Source organism: Aureobasidium pullulans (genome assembly GCF_000721785.1).
Source record: "Aureobasidium pullulans EXF-150 unplaced genomic scaffold scaffold_19, whole genome shotgun sequence".
Taxonomy (NCBI): Eukaryota; Fungi; Ascomycota; class Dothideomycetes; order Dothideales; family Saccotheciaceae; genus Aureobasidium; species Aureobasidium pullulans.
Genome location: NW_021941039.1, coordinates 1 through 16,368, shown reverse-complemented (window position 1 = coordinate 16,368; position 16,368 = coordinate 1). Strand labels below are relative to the sequence as shown.

The 16,368-nt window shown below is 52.3% G+C and overlaps 12 protein-coding genes across 12 annotated transcripts; 5 read left to right on the top strand and 7 right to left on the bottom strand.

Moving 5' to 3' along the window:
* Positions 1-597: 597 nt before the first annotated feature.
* Positions 598-1,674, top strand: M438DRAFT_399267 (putative Allantoicase; the record flags this gene model as incomplete). Its single annotated transcript, XM_029909404.1, has 1 exon — positions 598-1,674. One exon carries the CDS (start codon positions 598-600, stop codon positions 1,672-1,674), a length of 1,077 nt encoding a protein of 358 aa, XP_029757435.1.
* A 600-nt stretch (positions 1,675-2,274) lies between these two features.
* On the top strand, positions 2,275-3,366 carry M438DRAFT_279979 (fungal pheromone STE3G-protein-coupled receptor; the record flags this gene model as incomplete). The annotated part of the gene is made up of 2 exons (XM_029901130.1): positions 2,275-2,833; positions 2,891-3,366. The coding sequence occupies 2 exons, from the start codon at positions 2,275-2,277 to the stop codon at positions 3,364-3,366; spliced, it is 1,035 nt and encodes a 344-aa protein (XP_029757434.1).
* Positions 3,367-3,931: 565 nt separating this feature from the next.
* On the top strand, positions 3,932-4,804 carry M438DRAFT_279987 (uncharacterized protein; the record flags this gene model as incomplete). The annotated part of the gene is made up of 1 exon (XM_029901132.1): positions 3,932-4,804. The coding sequence occupies one exon, from the start codon at positions 3,932-3,934 to the stop codon at positions 4,802-4,804; it is 873 nt and encodes a 290-aa protein (XP_029757433.1).
* Positions 4,805-4,934: 130 nt separating this feature from the next.
* Positions 4,935-5,785, bottom strand: M438DRAFT_77732 (Hydroxyisourate hydrolase). Its single transcript, XM_029910312.1, has one exon. It carries the CDS (start codon positions 5,477-5,479, stop codon positions 5,066-5,068), a length of 414 nt encoding a protein of 137 aa, XP_029757432.1. The 5' UTR covers positions 5,480-5,785; the 3' UTR covers positions 4,935-5,065.
* Positions 5,786-6,252: 467 nt separating this feature from the next.
* On the bottom strand, positions 6,253-7,470 carry M438DRAFT_279758 (uncharacterized protein; the record flags this gene model as incomplete). Its single annotated transcript, XM_029901110.1, has 2 exons — positions 6,253-7,334; positions 7,434-7,470. The coding sequence occupies 2 exons, from the start codon at positions 7,468-7,470 to the stop codon at positions 6,253-6,255; spliced, it is 1,119 nt and encodes a 372-aa protein (XP_029757431.1).
* A 287-nt stretch (positions 7,471-7,757) lies between these two features.
* M438DRAFT_279853 (uncharacterized protein) lies at positions 7,758-8,099 on the top strand (the record flags this gene model as incomplete). The annotated part of the gene is made up of 3 exons (XM_029901116.1): positions 7,758-7,838; positions 7,887-7,918; positions 7,973-8,099. The coding sequence occupies 3 exons, from the start codon at positions 7,758-7,760 to the stop codon at positions 8,097-8,099; spliced, it is 240 nt and encodes a 79-aa protein (XP_029757430.1).
* Positions 8,100-8,526: 427 nt separating this feature from the next.
* On the bottom strand, positions 8,527-8,682 carry M438DRAFT_279933 (uncharacterized protein; the record flags this gene model as incomplete). The annotated part of the gene is made up of 1 exon (XM_029901124.1): positions 8,527-8,682. One exon carries the CDS (start codon positions 8,680-8,682, stop codon positions 8,527-8,529), a length of 156 nt encoding a protein of 51 aa, XP_029757429.1.
* Positions 8,683-8,772: 90 nt separating this feature from the next.
* On the bottom strand, positions 8,773-10,371 carry M438DRAFT_324546 (uncharacterized protein; the record flags this gene model as incomplete). The annotated part of the gene is made up of 2 exons (XM_029903061.1): positions 8,773-8,991; positions 9,106-10,371. 2 exons carry the CDS (start codon positions 10,369-10,371, stop codon positions 8,773-8,775), a joined length of 1,485 nt encoding a protein of 494 aa, XP_029757428.1.
* Positions 10,372-10,793: 422 nt separating this feature from the next.
* On the top strand, positions 10,794-12,022 carry M438DRAFT_279792 (uncharacterized protein; the record flags this gene model as incomplete). Its single annotated transcript, XM_029901112.1, has 2 exons — positions 10,794-11,047; positions 11,152-12,022. The coding sequence occupies 2 exons, from the start codon at positions 10,794-10,796 to the stop codon at positions 12,020-12,022; spliced, it is 1,125 nt and encodes a 374-aa protein (XP_029757427.1).
* Positions 12,023-12,863: 841 nt separating this feature from the next.
* On the bottom strand, positions 12,864-14,013 carry M438DRAFT_348112 (pyridoxamine 5'-phosphate oxidase). The gene has a single exon (XM_029906059.1). The coding sequence runs from the start codon at positions 13,872-13,874 to the stop codon at positions 13,128-13,130; it is 747 nt and encodes a 248-aa protein (XP_029757426.1). The 5' UTR covers positions 13,875-14,013; the 3' UTR covers positions 12,864-13,127.
* On the bottom strand, positions 13,856-14,639 carry M438DRAFT_77644 (uncharacterized protein). The gene has a single exon (XM_029910311.1). The coding sequence runs from the start codon at positions 14,498-14,500 to the stop codon at positions 14,036-14,038; it is 465 nt and encodes a 154-aa protein (XP_029757425.1). The 5' UTR covers positions 14,501-14,639; the 3' UTR covers positions 13,856-14,035.
* On the bottom strand, positions 14,585-15,714 carry M438DRAFT_302589 (uncharacterized protein). The gene has a single exon (XM_029902137.1). It carries the CDS (start codon positions 15,543-15,545, stop codon positions 14,784-14,786), a length of 762 nt encoding a protein of 253 aa, XP_029757424.1. The 5' UTR covers positions 15,546-15,714; the 3' UTR covers positions 14,585-14,783.
* Positions 15,715-16,368: the final 654 nt, after the last annotated feature.

Sequence of the window (16,368 nt, the reverse complement as noted above, 5' to 3'; positions counted from 1 at the left end):
AGATGTTCCTTTTGTCGCAGCGGTGAGTCAGCGGGGTAGTTCTGCTTCCTCAGGTTGCAACTCAGAGGGCGTCCTGTACGGCGTGGACGCCCTCATCGTGTGAGCAGCAACACCGTCTTTTCGCGGTCACCTCCGTGCCTTTGTCCTGCTCCTCTTCTTTCCGGACTTAATTACCTCATTGCGGTGCGGATTGCCATTGATCATCCTTCCGTGGAGACTGGGGTGTTGGACACGCCGTAGAAGATGGATCAAATGTTGAAAGCACTGCCGATGCAAGATTGCACGGGAGAGTTTGACAGCCGGTACAGCAGCAGACAACAGAATGGGTTTCCCGTCGCATGCGATTTCCTACATCGTTCTCCGCAACGACCTCCGCAATCTTGACAGCGGTGTCGGGGACTGCAGGGCTTGGCAGGGACCGATCAGCGGGCGCGGCGAGCTCCGTATCTTGATACGGCGGGGTGTTACTCGATAGGAAATCAATCCATCGAGTAAGCAACAATCAGTGTGAACCCGACAACTTTTCGCTCTTTCTTGTGCTTCTTTGTCTCTGTCTTCTCCTCTTTTCTTCCTACCAGACATCAACAGTACGTCGCCATGGAGATCCACGCCGAATCAATTGACACAGTTAGCAATGGCCAAGTCAAAGCCATCGCAGTCGAAGACATCCAAGCCACCTTTGGCTCGACCAGCATCGACCTGATCAGCAAACCCCTGGGCTCGCGCATCCTCTCCTTCTCCGACGAATGGTTCGCCGCCGCCGAGAACCTCACCACTCCCACGGCACCCATTCGCAAACCCGGCGTCTTCGTCTTCAGCGGCGCCTGGTACGATGGCTGGGAAACACGCCGTCACAACACCGAACCTTTCGACTGGGTCGTCTTCCGTCTAGGCGTTGCTTCCGGCAGAGTCAAGGGCGTGGAAATCGACACTGCCTTCTTCAACGGCAACCACGCTCCCGAAGTTGCTGTCCAAGCATGTTTCGCATCCGACGATCGCGAGGAAGAGATCAAGAGCAAGGACTTTGGCGAGTGGGAGACTATCCTGCCGATACAAGAGTGCGGACCCAGTCAGCGACACGCCTGGCTGCTTCCTGAGACAACGAAACCATACACCCATGTGAGGTTGCAGATGTTCCCAGACGGCGGTATCGCTCGCTTCAGACTCTTTGGCGATGTACAAGCCGTTCTTCCTCAAGACACTTCTGCCGTCTTTGATCTTGCTGCCATCGTCAACGGAGGTGTGGCCATCAAGTGCTCGGATCAGCATTTCGGCACAAAAGACAACCTCTTGCTTCCTGGCAGAGGCAAGGATATGGGCGACGGATGGGAGACCAAGCGCACTCGAGGTGTACACGTCGATTGGTGCATCATCAAGCTCGGTGTCTCGGGCATCATTGAGAAGCTCCTCATCGATACTGCACACTTCCGTGGCAACTTCCCTCAAAAGGTCCAGGTATTCGCTGCCCCTGCCAGCGAAACGGCTCCTGAGCACGACTCCTCCGCTTGGGTTGAGATCCTGTCGCCGCAGAAGACCGGTCCGGACTTTGAACATGTCTACGAGGGTAGTGTATTGAGCCAGGTGCAAGACAAGGCTTACGGCTCTGTGAAGCTCGTCATGATTCCCGACGGAGGTATTTCGAGGATCAAGGTCTTCGGTCGCAAGGCTGTGTAGATGCTAACTCACGTACCATACCTCATGTCCATATCAAAACGCCGATCATGAGCAAAATTCATTCAATTTGCACACCAATGCACCTTTGGAGGTTGTCTGAAGGCGTCAAGACACCAAACCAGATCATGTGAACATTCCGTTGAGGTTCTCGAACCGTAGCGATATCTGTTGTGGTGTTTTTCCTATTGAACACCCAATTCGGTAGGTGTCCGGGTTGGGGCTTCTCAGACAACACTCTCACCCCAGACTGACGCGAAACACTTGCACAAATCAACAAGCATATTCCCAATGTCAACTCGCCATTCGTCGCTCTTGCCAACTCTGCACTGGCAAGCTATTCAGGCCTGTTCGTCTTGTCTCAGGTTATTGAGGCCTATTGGGCTTATTGAGGGTGGTTCAGCAGAATCACTCACGGTCAAGTACCTTCCCATCACTATTTCCTTCTCCCCCATGTCTTCTTTCATGCTTCTCAAAGAATCTCTTTCATCCTCCCCCGTTTCTTGAAGGTCTACCAACAGCACCAACATCAACTTCCGCAAAGGATCCACGACGGCGATCCTCGCCCCCAAGCCTCAAGCAATGGCTACACCAGAGAACTACATGATTGTCGAAACGCACATCATCCCTCAAGGAATAATCCTCGCCGTCCTCGCCCCGTTCGTCTTCATTCTCAACTTTCCACCTCTCATATGGCATTTCCGCAACCGCAACACAGCAGCCATTTGCATGGTCTTCTGGGTCATGCTGATGAACTTCATGACTGCAATCAACGTCATCATATGGCCGTATATTGACATGCGGTCCATGTATGACGGTCAAGGTCTTTGTGATGTAGAGATCAAGCTGCTTGGAGCCAGAAGTCCCGGATTGACAGCAGCAGTGTTGTGCTTGTTGCGTGCACTTGCCAGGGTGCTGAACACAGAGAAGAATCTACTTGGGCCGACGAAAGCACAGAAGCGAAGGAATACAGCGGTTGAGATGGTATGGTGTGTGGTGTTGCCGTTGTTTACCATGCTGTTGCAGTGGATCGTGCAGTTCAATCGGTTCGCTCTCACCGGTGTCTCTGGCTGTCAACCGTTCATCACAAACGACTGGACGGGTTGGACGCTCACAGCTCTGCCACTGCTACTCACCAACGCTGTTGCCGTCTACTTTGCTGGTGATTATCGACTGCTATTTCTCCTTCTGAACCATCACTGATCACAATGCCTCGCAGTCATCGTCATCATTCGCCTCTTCAAATACAAATCTTCCTTCAACTCCATCCTCGCCAGCAGCAACACAACACGCTCCCGCTTCCTCCGCCTCTTCATCATCGCCTTTGTCTTTCTCATCGGCATCACCCCTCTCCAGATCTACATCCTCGTCGTCCAAGTTCCTCCCCCAGGTGCCAAGCCCTTCTCCTTCTCTACCATCCATGACCCCTCTTCTTGGAATTCCAGTGTGGTGATACCATCTACGGTCTTGTACGATCGCTGGACCAATCTCGGGTGTGGGCTTTTGATCTTCTTCTTCTTTGGGCTGGGCAAAGATGCGGTGGGTATGTATAGAGAGTGGCTTGTCAAGCTTGGATTGGGTGCATGTTTTCCTGTGCTTTTGCAGACCGAACATTCCCAGCGGGGAATGCTGTCGTCCGACCATTCGAAGATCCCGTTGAGGAGAAAGACTTCTTGGTCGAAGATTGAAAGGTGAGTAATCTTCTCTCTGTTGGAAATAGTTTCGTCAAATGTCAGTCAGACTGACAATTTCACAGTCCACGGACTTCTTGCTCCAGGGCATCGACGTCGCCGAGGAGTCAAGGTAGTTCCGAAGGTAGAGACGTAAATTCGTCATCTGCCAGTTGTCCCAGACACGAAGTTTAGCGATACCCTCGGGAGAAAAAGGTTGAAGGAATGGACATTTACATTTGCATAATTCAGGCAGCTATCACTTGGTCCTCCAGATGAGAGGAAGAAGTATGAAATAGATTAATTTTCCTTGACCACTGTACACAATTCCTTGCCTTCGAACTGAAGTGACAATTGGTAGAGCTGAACGTGACAGTTGACAGAGCTGAACGTGCAAGTCACAATCCCAACGCGTGAGCTTGGCTCTCGGGCACGGGCCATTGGATGCTAAACTGCGGCAGAGATGCGTGGCCAACTGGTCGACAACCACTTCTGCCAGTGCCACAACGTCTCAGTCGGTTGTCAACTCCCAAGAACATTCGGAACATCTCCATCAAGGTCGAAAACGACTCGCCTACTTTGATCTCGCCATGCCACCTCAACAAGCCTGGGCCAGTCGACAATTCCAGGACTGCGACTCGGATGGAAAATCACGCGCCGTCCAGTGCAAGTGGTGCATAGAGAAAAAAGTCGCCTACAACAGCACTTCGCGCAAAACTTCCCATCTCAAACAATGTGTCGCATTCAACGAACACGTCGTCCAGCTCGTCGAGGCCGAAAACGCTGGCGGCTACCTGTGTAGAGAGCTGGAGCAAATGCCCGTCTCGGTCTTGGAAGCCGTCTTGAACCAAACCGGCTGCCGACGACTGCAACAAGGCCACGGACAAGGCGCCGTAGGCATGGGAGCAGTCAATGGAGGAAACCTGGGCGCGCAGGCCGCTGCCGTCCTGTTTGGCAATGGTGGTGTTGCCGCTGCACCACCGAGACTGAACGGCATCAACGACACACCTCGCTCTGACCGACCCACACCTTCCTCTGCACTGCGCGCCGGCGCAAACCCCATCTCGCACGCGTCGACACCCACCACTCAGCCGCCCGCACGCAATGGAGCCGCTTACAATCGCGCACAGATCGACAGGGCCTTCGCGTCCGCGCTCAATCACCCTTCCACCAGTTCTCCCGCGCTTCAATCCCATCAAACACCGTCCTCGCTCCAGCCCGCCAATGGCCAAGATGTCTCGAGTCTGCTCAACACATTCACTCCCACCGCGCACCCTGCCATCTCAGACGCCCTACGCCTACTGGACAAAGACACACGCGTCAGAATAGCCAGAGAATTGCTCAACGAGGCCTACGAGGACGTGAAAAGAGCCGTGGACAATTACATTGAAAAACAACAGTACCTCAATGGCATCATTGAATACGACGGTGTTGAATTGGGCGCAGATGAGCAGGGACGTTAGGAACAAGAAGGGGGAGTGAAGAGATATTTATGAGATGGTATTCAGTCGTGGAACCGTCTTCATTCTGCAAGTGTGCTTTAGTCTTTCCGAGCGAAGCTTGTTTGTTGTTTCAACCCTTTCTCGCTGTCTGCCTGTCCCCTGTACTTGAGTATCGGCAATTGTCCTTCGTCCCTGGGCCCCTGCCATCGTACTGGGCTCGCTGTTGGTATCTCGTAAATCATGCTCTTGTCGTGTTTCAATGTCGAAACTCTCGCCCTTCGCCTACGAGCCACGGTAGGTAGTGTAGCTCCAGGGACCCAAGAGCAGAGGAACGTGGTAGTGTCTCTCATCCTTGCTCGTGCAGAACTTGAGCTCGACTTCAGGCCAGAAGGTCTTGCCCTTGCCGTAGAACTCCTCGGTCGCAAAGACTAAGCTCCAGTTCATCTGCTCATCATCCTTGAGGTCGGACTTGAGTGAGCTGACTAGGTGGTCGAGCTCAGAGGTGGTGACGGTGCCCTTGGACTGCCAGGCGGTCACGCGGCCGTCGGAGTTGGTAGATGCGGTAAAGACGGTAGGTGTAGACGAGTTGGAGCATTGTGGGGAGAGCAGCGAGAGAGTGACGCGCATATCAGGCGCCGGGCGACCCGAGACCGTCTCAAGGACATGGCATGTAATGAAGGGACGAGGAGCTGACATTGTGCTGGTCTGGATGTAATCTAGCGAAATGTGGTCGGTGATAGGAGGAGGCTTGTTTCTAAAAAGGACGTCGACCAGGGGTCGAAAGAGGATGAGGTAAGAAACAGCAACAATGTTCGACTCACAGGAGTGAAGTAGCTTCTAAATATGGAGAAATCGTTTGTTATCTCTTCATCTCACTCTCACACTCCAATTGTTTTACCTTTCAGCTGTCTTCGGGGTTCGCCGCTTTCGTCGCATGCCCCCGCCAACACTTTCTCTTAGCGCATGAGGCTCAACTGAGGCTCTGCTCTGCTTCAACATCACACGGTACGATCATGGGGAAGATTGCAAGATGAAGGTCTGAATTATAATCATTTCATGTCTCGTAGCTAATGTTACATGGCTGCAAAGTCGACGGAGCCGCTCTTGCGTGCTCGACGTCGCAACATTGAAGTTTTTTTCTGATCTCGATCAGATGGTATCATGATATCCCTGCATTTCGTGGCTCGTCCCTGTCAAAGGGTGCAGAGCTGTGGCTGAATGTTTTTCATGCTTCCGCCTATGAGGTTCACGTTGCTAATGATGGGAGGTCTCGTTGTTTGAGCTGAAGAGGAAGGAGAGATGATGGTCAAGCACCTGCAGATCCGACCAAGTTGAGGATTCCGAAAGCACGGCGCAACTCCCTGAACGATAAGATGTAGTATCAGATTGATCATTCATATTCAGAAACTTTTCTGTATCCATATCTTCCCATCTGCATAGCGTTTCTACAGCTTAGATTTATCCTGGCGTCAGTTGAGTAGACGGAGGACCTTGAGAAGATCACCAGTAACACCCATAGCAGTAACCTCACCACCAGCGCCAGCGCCTTGGATGATAAGAGGGTTGGAACCATATCTCTTGGTGTAGAAGTTGATGATGTTGTCGCTTCCCTTGAGGGCAGCAATAGGGTGGCTGGCGTCAAACTTTTCAAGCCCGACCTTGACGCTTTGGCTAACGACGTCGATGCTGCCGACGAAACGGACGACCTTGCCCTCTTGAGCGGCTTCTCGCTTCAGCTTCTCCATCTGGTCATCGAACTCGGGCAGGCGAGACATGAAGTCGTCGCCGCTGGTGCACGACTCCAGCTCTTTGGGGATCAAGCTCTGGACAGGGAAACTTGTGGGGTTCTGGACCTTCAAGCCGACGAGACGGGCGAGAATGGTCAGCTTGCGAGCGACATCTAGACCGTTCAAGTCGTCTCTTGGGTCGGGCTCGGTATAACCGAGATCCTTGGCCTTCTTGACCTCTGCAGCAAAGGAGCCACCACCGCCACCAACAGGCATAAAGCTGTTGAACAAGAAACTCATGGTACCGGAGAAGACACCCTCGATCTTTGTAACCTCATCGCCAGTTTCGACAAGCTCTTTCAGGGTAGAGAGGACGGGTAGACCGGCACCAACGGTACTCTCGTGGAAGACGTAACCACCATTGCCAGTACCGTTAGAGGCAGCGGCGAAGATGTCCTTCCAGAGCTCATAGTTATCGGAGAAGCCCTTCTTGTTGGGAGTGACGACGCTGATACCCTTGCGCAAGAAGGCAGGATATTGTCGTGCGATGTCGAGCGAGCTAGTGTTGTCGACGAGGATGACCTGTTCGGGGGCGGTCGCGAGGTACTCGACAAGAGCGGAGGCTTCGAGGATGGGTTGCTTGGATGAGGCAAGATCGGACTCGACGGTGTCAAGGTTCAAAGGGCGGAAGCTCTCGCTGAAGAGGACTTTTGACGAGCGCGAGACGAAGATGAGATCGAGGTAGGTGGGAGATGTGGCTTGTGACATGCGGGTTCGAAGGGCCTGGAATTGGTCAAGGAAGCATTTTCCGACACCGCCGACACCTGGGTACTGTTAGTCCATGGCGATTGATTGTTGATTGTCAACGGGTGGTGGAAGAAGGATGGCGGGGTGTGGAGGGGCAGTTGTGCAAAAAGTCATACCAATGACGGCAACGTAGACTTGGCGAGGAGTAGGCATTCTGGAAAGAGGACGGATGAGATATGCGACGTCTTCGGTATCGTGATGGATTGGAAGGTGAAGAGATTGAGTCGTCGACGTGTTGCGACATGGACGTGAGCGGTCTCGGAGCCGGCTCAAGCGCGTCATGCCAAAGCTCCCCATCATCGACTCGACTCTGTGAGACTGTGACAACCACCACAATTTCACATACCACTCTTTAAGTATTGTACCAAGGCACCCTTGTCATATTATCTCATACACCTTCCTTGCGCACAACCACCCGAAGTATACCCTGATTGATCAACATGGCGCGCTTATCCGGTCTTCAGCGCGAAGTCTTGTCTCTTTACCGCAAATGTCTTCGTGAAACACGAAAGAAGCCTACCGTAAGCATATGACATAACAAGCTCTCTTCACAAAGTAACCATGATCAGGACGTCAGACCCAATTTCCTGCAGTTCACTCGGTAAGTTTTGTCCACAGGTGCTTGATTTCCCAAAGGCTGACGCCGTCTTCGAAGGACCGAGTTCCGGGAGCACCAGAATTACGACAAGAAGGACTTCAGCGCTATCGAATACATGCTTCGGAAGGGTCAGCGCCAACTGGAAATCTACTCATCGCCGGGCATTCGAAATGTTATGAAATAAAATCTCCAAGCTTGATCGCCTCTGATGTTCGTTCCCTTTTCTATTCGTTTTCTCGATAGAATCACGACGCGCGCGCCCGACCAATCATCGCCGAACCTGACCAACTCCTACGTACGAAATAAGACCCATTCAAGAAGTGGAACATAAGGATACAACGGTTAGAACAAGAGGTGGAAACAAGAGGAAGAACACAAGGACACACCCAACGCCAGCCTTCGCCCTCGCCACGGCCGCTCCTTCACCACTCTACTTCGCATGGCCACCTTATACTTCGATACACGCCTCGATGCGATCGAGACATCGCTTCGACGAGGGCTTCGAGTTCGAGACAGGTCAGATTCGCCCATTCTTGTCGTATCGCTGCCATCGTCGCCTCGCGGCCGTGTGGTTGCTCTTCCAACGCATGTACGCGCTGCTTCACCAACGCCTATACGTTCTCGATAGGATTAAGATTGGGTGAGCTTGGTGGCCAGTCGGGAAGGATGGTCATATGGAGATCCCTGATAAGTCGACGTGCCTCGCGTGACGTATGCATAGATGCCCCATCGCAACTTCCTAAACGAGCAGTGTGCTCACGGAACATGGTTGTGTTTTGAGGAGAGTTTGTTCCATAGCTCGGAAAAAATCTTTAATCATGAGAGGAGAATCTACCAGCACCAGTGATACCACCTGTCTATTTCTTGACGTCAAGCACAGTCTCTGCAGCCTCTACCAACAACCTGAAAGCCTTGCGGATACCTTCTTCACTCGCCAATGGATTGGCACTGACAACTCTGATGGCATAAGCATCTCCAACCAACGAACTCGTCAAAAATACCTTCTTTTCCTTGTCGATAATCTCATAAACCTGTTTCGTCACCTCGTTCGCCCGTGTCAATGTATCGGAATCTGGCTGTTGGGGGATGATAGCCACATGACTGTCTTGATATGGCACAGTATGTTGAGCATCAGGTTCACCTTCTGTGCTCGAGGGTTTGGGTGCGGACTGCTTTGGTGTAGGGTTGACTGTCAATACAGTCAAAGCGAAAGCAGGAGGTGTGATGATGGTGAAAAGATCGCTACGTGATTTCACCAGTGAAACGAAGAGGTCAGCGAGTTTAAGATGGTGCTTGATGTGTGCGCGAAGACCTTCCACACCCCAAGTCCTGATGACAAACCAGACCTTGAGAGCGCGGAAACGGCGGCCCAGAGGGATCTGCCAGTCGCGGTAATCAGTAACAAGACCTTGATCTGAAAATTCGTTGCGGAGGTAGGCGGGAGTGATGGAGAGGGCATCGGTGAGATCGCGGCGGTTTTGGACGAAGAGGCAGGAAGCGTCGAAGTTTGTGAGGAGCCATTTGTGGAGGTTTGTGTCGAAGGAATCAAAGGCAGAGAAGTGCTTGCAGTAGTGTTGGTATTCTGGCAAGACGAGGGCGACACCGGCGTAGGCGGCATCAACATGTATCCAGATGTCGGGGTAGTCTCTCTTGACTTCTGCAATCGAGGCGAAATCGTCGACTGCGCAAGTGTTTGTCGTACCCAGAGAGACGGTCAAGAAGTAAGGCTCCAGCCCCTGAGACTTGAGCTTCTCGATCGTGGCTCGGAGTTCGCGACCTTGCAGACCGAAAGCATTCGACAGTTGAGTGTCAATGCTGCGGAATCTCGTGCCAGCGATATTCGCACCCTTGTGGGTGGAACTGTGTGTGTGTTTTGTAGCCAGTGCAACCAGTTTGCTTCTGATCTCAGCAGAACGGTCCTCCTTTTGTTCTTCAGTGAGGACAATGCCTTCTTTCTCCAGAGTCCGCGTGATGAAGCGCTCACGAGCAGCGACCATACATGTTACAATGGCTTCGGAAGCAGAGCCTTGGATGACACCGCCGCCCTTACCCTTTGACAAGAAGCATTCGGGCAGTGCAAGCATCTGAGCGACCCAGTCCATGACGATTGTCTCGAGTTCGGTGACGGCGGGCGAGCAGAGCCAGTTGAAGGCGGGCACGGTCAATGCAGCCGACCACAACTCGCCCATCATGCCTGGATATGAGCTGCTGGCCGGGAAGAAGGCCATGAAGTCGGGACTCTGCCAATGCGTCATGCCGGGCATGATCTTGGACTCCATGTCGGCGCGGATCTTGTCCCAGCTCTCGGCTTCGGTGGGCGGTGATTGCGGCAGGATCTTAGCCAGATATCCAGGGGCGACGGAAGGAAGAACGGGTCGTTCGGCGATGTTGTCGTAGTACTTTGTGATGTCGCCAATCGCTTGTGTTGCGGCATGGTTGAACTGCGAAGACGTCATGCCCATTGGAGGGACGGTGCGTTCGTCCTGGACTGTCTCGCTGTCACTGCCATTGGCCCCGCGAGTTGGGAGGGATTGGCTGCTCATTCTGGCGACTCTCAATGTCTTCGAGAAGCGAGTGAGAAAGTGTCGACGTGTGGAAAGCATGAAGCTGTCCTGAAGGCTGAAGGTGCCCCACGCCGACAGTTTATATTTCCCTGCCGCTCACGGAATTCTTTCCGCGTCTCGCTTCGTGTGCACGCCCTTCTTTCAACACTTCATACAACCTTGTCCGAGGGTCCACAACGAGCTCTTTGCTTCGCGGTCCGTGTCAGTGGCTGATTGTACATGACAAGTTCTTCTACGACCTCGTGCTCGAAACCGATCACGCTCCGACGTCTTCCGCAGTTCCGCAATTGGGGCCTTTCTATCGAGACGACGACATGGTTGAAGAAGGACTTGCGACTTCTACACCAGCTGTAGAGAAGCAGTCCGAAATAAGATGTGTTGCTTCAACAGGCGACAAATATCGCTGCACCGTCGACGAGACGCATCCTGGCTGGGCTGAACAAGTTTACGGCGTCGCGACTTCCTTAGACAGGAACGAGAGCAATTGCTTCCGCCATGCCCTTCTGTCAGCCGATGGCACCGCTGTAGTCACATATAACGAGGATCTCATATTGAGAACCTTTGCAGTGTAAGGATCATGCTGAAGGCACCACTGTTTTCAATCTCTCTTTCTTCCATCATCTGTTTCCTTTTCGTCTGTGGTTGTTTATGCCTCTGGCTAACATGCACAAGTCCCTCATTCCACGGCGACGAGAAGCCGGCAATAGTCTCACCCTATTGCTCTGCTCCTTCACCAATCAAGCTCTCATCCTTTACCCTTCACCCCGCCTTCGATGTCACCAACCCTGCGAGTACCCTTCTCTTGACCTCTCAGCCAGACCTACCTCTTCGCTTGACTAACGCTCTCGATCTCTCATATACACACGCATCTTATACATGGCAGAATCCTCTTACCGAAGCCTACATTTCGCCATCATCCCTGCTCTTCATTGACAACACCCGCTTCATTGCTGGTACAAAAGACAATATCGCTCTATTCGATATAGAAGTTGGAGGAGGGCCGGTGAACGAGTATCCTACAAGAAAAGGTCGCAAGGCGAGGAAACTCTATGGTGCCGATACTGCAGGCATTGGCGGCATAGTTTCCTCATTGGCTCTGTCCGCTGATAACATCCTGGCCGCAGGAACGTACAATCGTCAAGTAGGCTTGTTTGAGAATGCCGGACAAGGAGAGACTGTGGCCGCCTTCGACTTGAAGTTCAATGACGCAGAAGACAGTCTGCTTAGAGGCAACGGTGTCAGCCAACTTGCTTGGAGTCCATGTGGAAATTACCTCTTCGTCGCCGAACGTCAGAGCGATGCTCTACTTGTGTACGATATCAGGCACACCGGACAGCGGCTAAGCTATGTGACTGGACGTTGTGCACTTACTACACTTAAGCTGTCCTTCGACGTCGCGAGCAATCCTGAAGGAAAGATTGATATCTGGGCTGGCGGAACAGATGGCAAGGTCAGGGTTTGGTGCGATGTGACCTCGAGAGAAGGTCGTATAGAACCAGACTGTGCTCTGCATGCCAGTCATGGTGAGCATCCTTCTCTTTAATCACAGCTTACTTGCGCTGACAATCAACTAGCTGCTGTGAGCAATACCATTCTCAGTCGTCGTGAGCCAATGCTCATAACCACATCGGGTCAACGTCGCAATCCTAGTGACCTTGTAGACCTGGAAAACTCCGATTCTGACTCTGACTCCGACTCCGATTCTGGTTCGGACTCGAATTGTTTAGAAGAGAGTGATGGCAGCAAAAATTCCGAGTCAGACAGCGGTGAAAGCCACGAAGGTGATCATCAGAACGTGGCTGTAGACGGTCCTTGGCGAGGACCCGCTTTCGATAATGTCCTCTCTTTCTGGCAGATCCTGTAATGAATCAAGGCATGGTTGCAGACCTAGAAAGCATTGGAAGCTCCTCGCAAGGAGAGACGCCGACGTGTGACCGTCGAAACGTGCGCTCCTAGGGGAGCAAGCTCCCCGCATGCACCTACCGCATTAGGAAAGAAATGTGAGAAACCATCGAACCACAGGCGCCGATGCGGACCTCTGCTACAACCCGTCGCCAGGAAGACTTTTCTTCCGTCACGCTGAATCGCCAAGGTGGGTTGCAGTCGAGAAGCTGTCTGATGCCCCGTCTCGAGGTGACGAAGGATCGATCGCGCGAGGGAGCCAGTAAGTGCGCGTGGTGAGTTAGGGTAATATCTCCAATATTTTTTTCCATCACACAAGGTAGTCTCTGGGCCAAGCTTCTGCGACATTGATGTGATCAGGCTGAGCGACAGTAGAGAGGAGCCAATGTCACCTTCCCCCTCGAGAACAAGGCCAAGATTGTCGAGGGCAAGCTCTCAGACTACCCCGGCCCTGACAGGCATGAATCCATGGCCAGTGAAAGCTAGCGACACTGCTCAGATGGGTCTGGGTTTTCTCGAAGGCCAGTCGGTAAGCCAGTGTGTCGATGGTCTCCGAGGTCCAAGAACTCAATTTACCAATGTTGTCGTACAAGAGAGGAAGCGAGATGGGATTCGCGCTATGTGTTGCTAAGCGTGCGAGAAGCCATCCAGTGTCACGAATCCGGTAAAGCGGATCGGGTCCCAAGGGCCAGGAAGGGACATGTCGCTACTCAAGGGAGCCTGTAAACTTTGCTTGATTGCTTGACTTACGGACTCAATCTGTCGACCTTCCATCCAGACTCACTCTTCTCATCTCTGGTATATCTGAAACGATCGTGCAAGCGACTGGGTCTTCCCTGCCAGAACTCGACCATCTCCGGAATGACTCTGATGCCACCCCAGAACTCCGGTACAGGGATTTTGTCTTGCCCATCGAACCTCTTCTCAACGTCCTCAACCTGCTTCTCAAGCTCTTCACGACTGCTGAGCACACTGCTCTGCTGACTCGCCCAAGCACCCATCCTGCTGCCACGGATGCGCGTGTCGTAGTATACCTGACTCTCCTCACTAGTCATTCTCTCCACCCTTCCCTCAACCCGAACCTGCCTTTCCAACTCATGCCACCAAAAAGTCAAACTCGCATGAGGATTGCTCTTTACATCTGCAGCCTTCCTGCTGGTGCCCCAGTTACTGTACACCACCCAACCTTTGTCGTCCAACTCTTTCAAATATACCATTCTCGCGCTTACTCTTCCCGATGGTAGTTCTGCAGTACTCAAAGTGACGGTTTCGGGTTGGTGTACCTTTTCGGCATTGGCGTGTTGGAACCATATGTCGAATTGGGTAAGCGGGTTGGGGTCGAGTTGGTCTGCTTCGAGACTGCCTTTTGTGTATTGTTGGGCTTGCTGGGAGTCGTTTGTGCCGCCGGGGGCGAAGATGCGTTTATTGGGTGTAGAGGACGACATTGCTGCGCTGGTGCTGGTGCTGTGTCCTGGGCTGTTGTAGAGGGCCATGCGTGGTGATTGCTTCGAGAAAGTGCGGCGGATGGAAGTTGTAAGGAGACTGCAGTAGGGCCGCATGTATTTGGTTTTTCGCGTTCTACAAAGGATTGTTGGAAAGGAAGGAAGAAAGTTGAATTGTGGTGATTGACGCAAGTGACGGTCGGCTGATCTGATCACTCCCGCATCTCCGCATCTACCGGGATTCGCCGACTTCTATCAAGTGGTTGGCAGTAAATAATCTTGAAACACGTCAATTCCACAGTTTGTATGACTGCAGAGTAGTAAGCAGAGAAGAACGCGTTTGTTATTCTCTTTTCAATCTTGAAGGGGCCGATGCGCTTGTTGTCAAGTTTCTTCGCCGGGCGGAGCCTGTCACGTCTTCTCTCAGAAGTCTGACAGGCGCGGGCGCGCGATCGCTTGACGAAGGTGATGGTGCCTGCTGGTCTGGTGAAAGGCTGCGCATATTGCGCCCACGGTCTGCAAAGAAGGGAGAGACATTGAGGATGCCATGCTGATGACATTGATTGCTGGATGCTGAGGAGTTTTGAGAGCTCGCGGAAGAACCCAGAGTCCCATTGGGTGCCGCGGTCTGTGACCATTTCTTTAGGAAGGCCGTGTGGTTTGCTGATGTGTAGCATAGGGTATGCTGCATCAACCGTAGTAATGGTTCTTGCGCTTGGTAAACCTATCAGTGGCCGTCATGATGTTGGTAAAGGTAGTTTCATTGTGGTCGCGACTTTCTGGCAGAGCCACATCGAAGTCAGTTGACCAAGACGTGCGTGAACCGTCTGATACTGTTGAATTTCTTCCACGAGCACCTGTGAGTGCATTCCTTACACTTGCGAGATGTAATCAGTGCTTCACTGTATTGGTATGCAATTGGATACGTGTTACAGTAGTCGCTAGGACGTAATCAGCGGATCAGATGCCCTCGTCTTCGACCTCCTCCATCTCGACATGTCTGAGTGCCTTCTCAGCTGTTTCTCCTCGACCCATCATCTCGAACTCTGCCTCCTTCTCCATCTCATCGGCCACCTTTCTGGCATCGTTGTAGCCTGCCTTTTCCAGCTTGTCCGCCTCTTCCGGCTCTAGCAACCGCCCACCTTGACCCTTTTGTCGCGTAATGTTCTGAGCCACCGTGGTGGGCACGAATTTTCTCGACTCTTCCTTGAGATTGCGCAACACAGGTGCAGAGCTGTATGTCGTTTGCGCCACCACCGGAGCAGCAGACACAGCGGGTTTGTTCGGCAACTGATGAGGCTGATTTCTTCGCGGCACGGGCGGCGGCGTATCCTTGGGCATAGGAATGTTCCTCACATCCTCATCAGTCTCGTCTCCATCTTCCTCTTCTACCCTCCTCCTTTTCCTTCCCTCTTGGACACCACCTCCTTCTCTTCTCTTCGCGAACGCCGGTGCCTTTTCTCCCAACACATCCCTCGCTTTCCTTACTGCCCTCAAATCTTTTTCCAGTTGATCGAGTGTGGCTTGGTCTTTTGGTCGCAATTGTTGGGTTGTGGCTAGCGATTTCAGGTCGTCTATTTGACGTTGTAGGCGTTCTGGGTTGCGGCGGGCGAGCTTTTCGTTACGTTGGGCTTGGACATTTTGTTTTGATTTTTTCAATTGTTGTTTCTTGTCTGCTTTGTGTTGAGCGGCGACGGGGTTGATAGAGCGTTCTTTTGGCATTTTGGCAGTGGTGATGGTGTTTGTACTTTTCTTGAGCTTGTGTTGGCCGAGAGATTGCTTGGTGTAGAGCGGGACGACAGGTGTGAGATAGTTCAGTTGTTTGAGAGCGTCCCTATGCGACAGTGACGACCGAGAGTGGTCTGTTCCTGGAATGGGTTTGTGAGAAAAGTGATGGTTTGTCTCGGCGATTCCGCGATTCTGGAATCTGACGTAACTTCGAGGAAGATGCCTGTGTTTGCTCTGTTTGGTCCGAGGCTTACGGACACAAATCGTTGCCGGGCGGAATTTGAAGCTTTCACTTCCTGTAAAAATTCATGACACCAACACCACCTGATAAATAGATATCAAACGATGGCTAGTAGGTAGAGATAATTTTAAAGAAAACTACTGTATGTTTAGATTGTTGTTGAATTCTGTTGTTTGCGCATAGTACCACCATAAGCTGTCACGATTGCCCATCTAGTCACCCATAAGTGACCTCTGGTCGGTAGGGAAACCCTGACCTTGGCCGGACGCTTGTCAAATGGCAGTGCAGAGTTGCCAAGACTGCTGCTGCTATCTATTCCTCATCCCTGTTATCTCTTCCCTTCCTTGTCTTTATCTCGTCACATAGGCTTAAACACTAGCTCTACATCCTTGACTGCAAATTGGCGCTCTAAGAGTGAAGGTTCTTCTGCCGATTGTCAAGACACTTAATAGCTAAGGTTAGCAGGAGAGTGCTCAAATTAGGGTAGTGTAGCGTGGCCGTAAGAGGCCCTAAGCGTCGGTTTGACCAACCATGCCGTCGCCGCCGCGGTATGTCGCCGCCAACTTTGGGACAGGG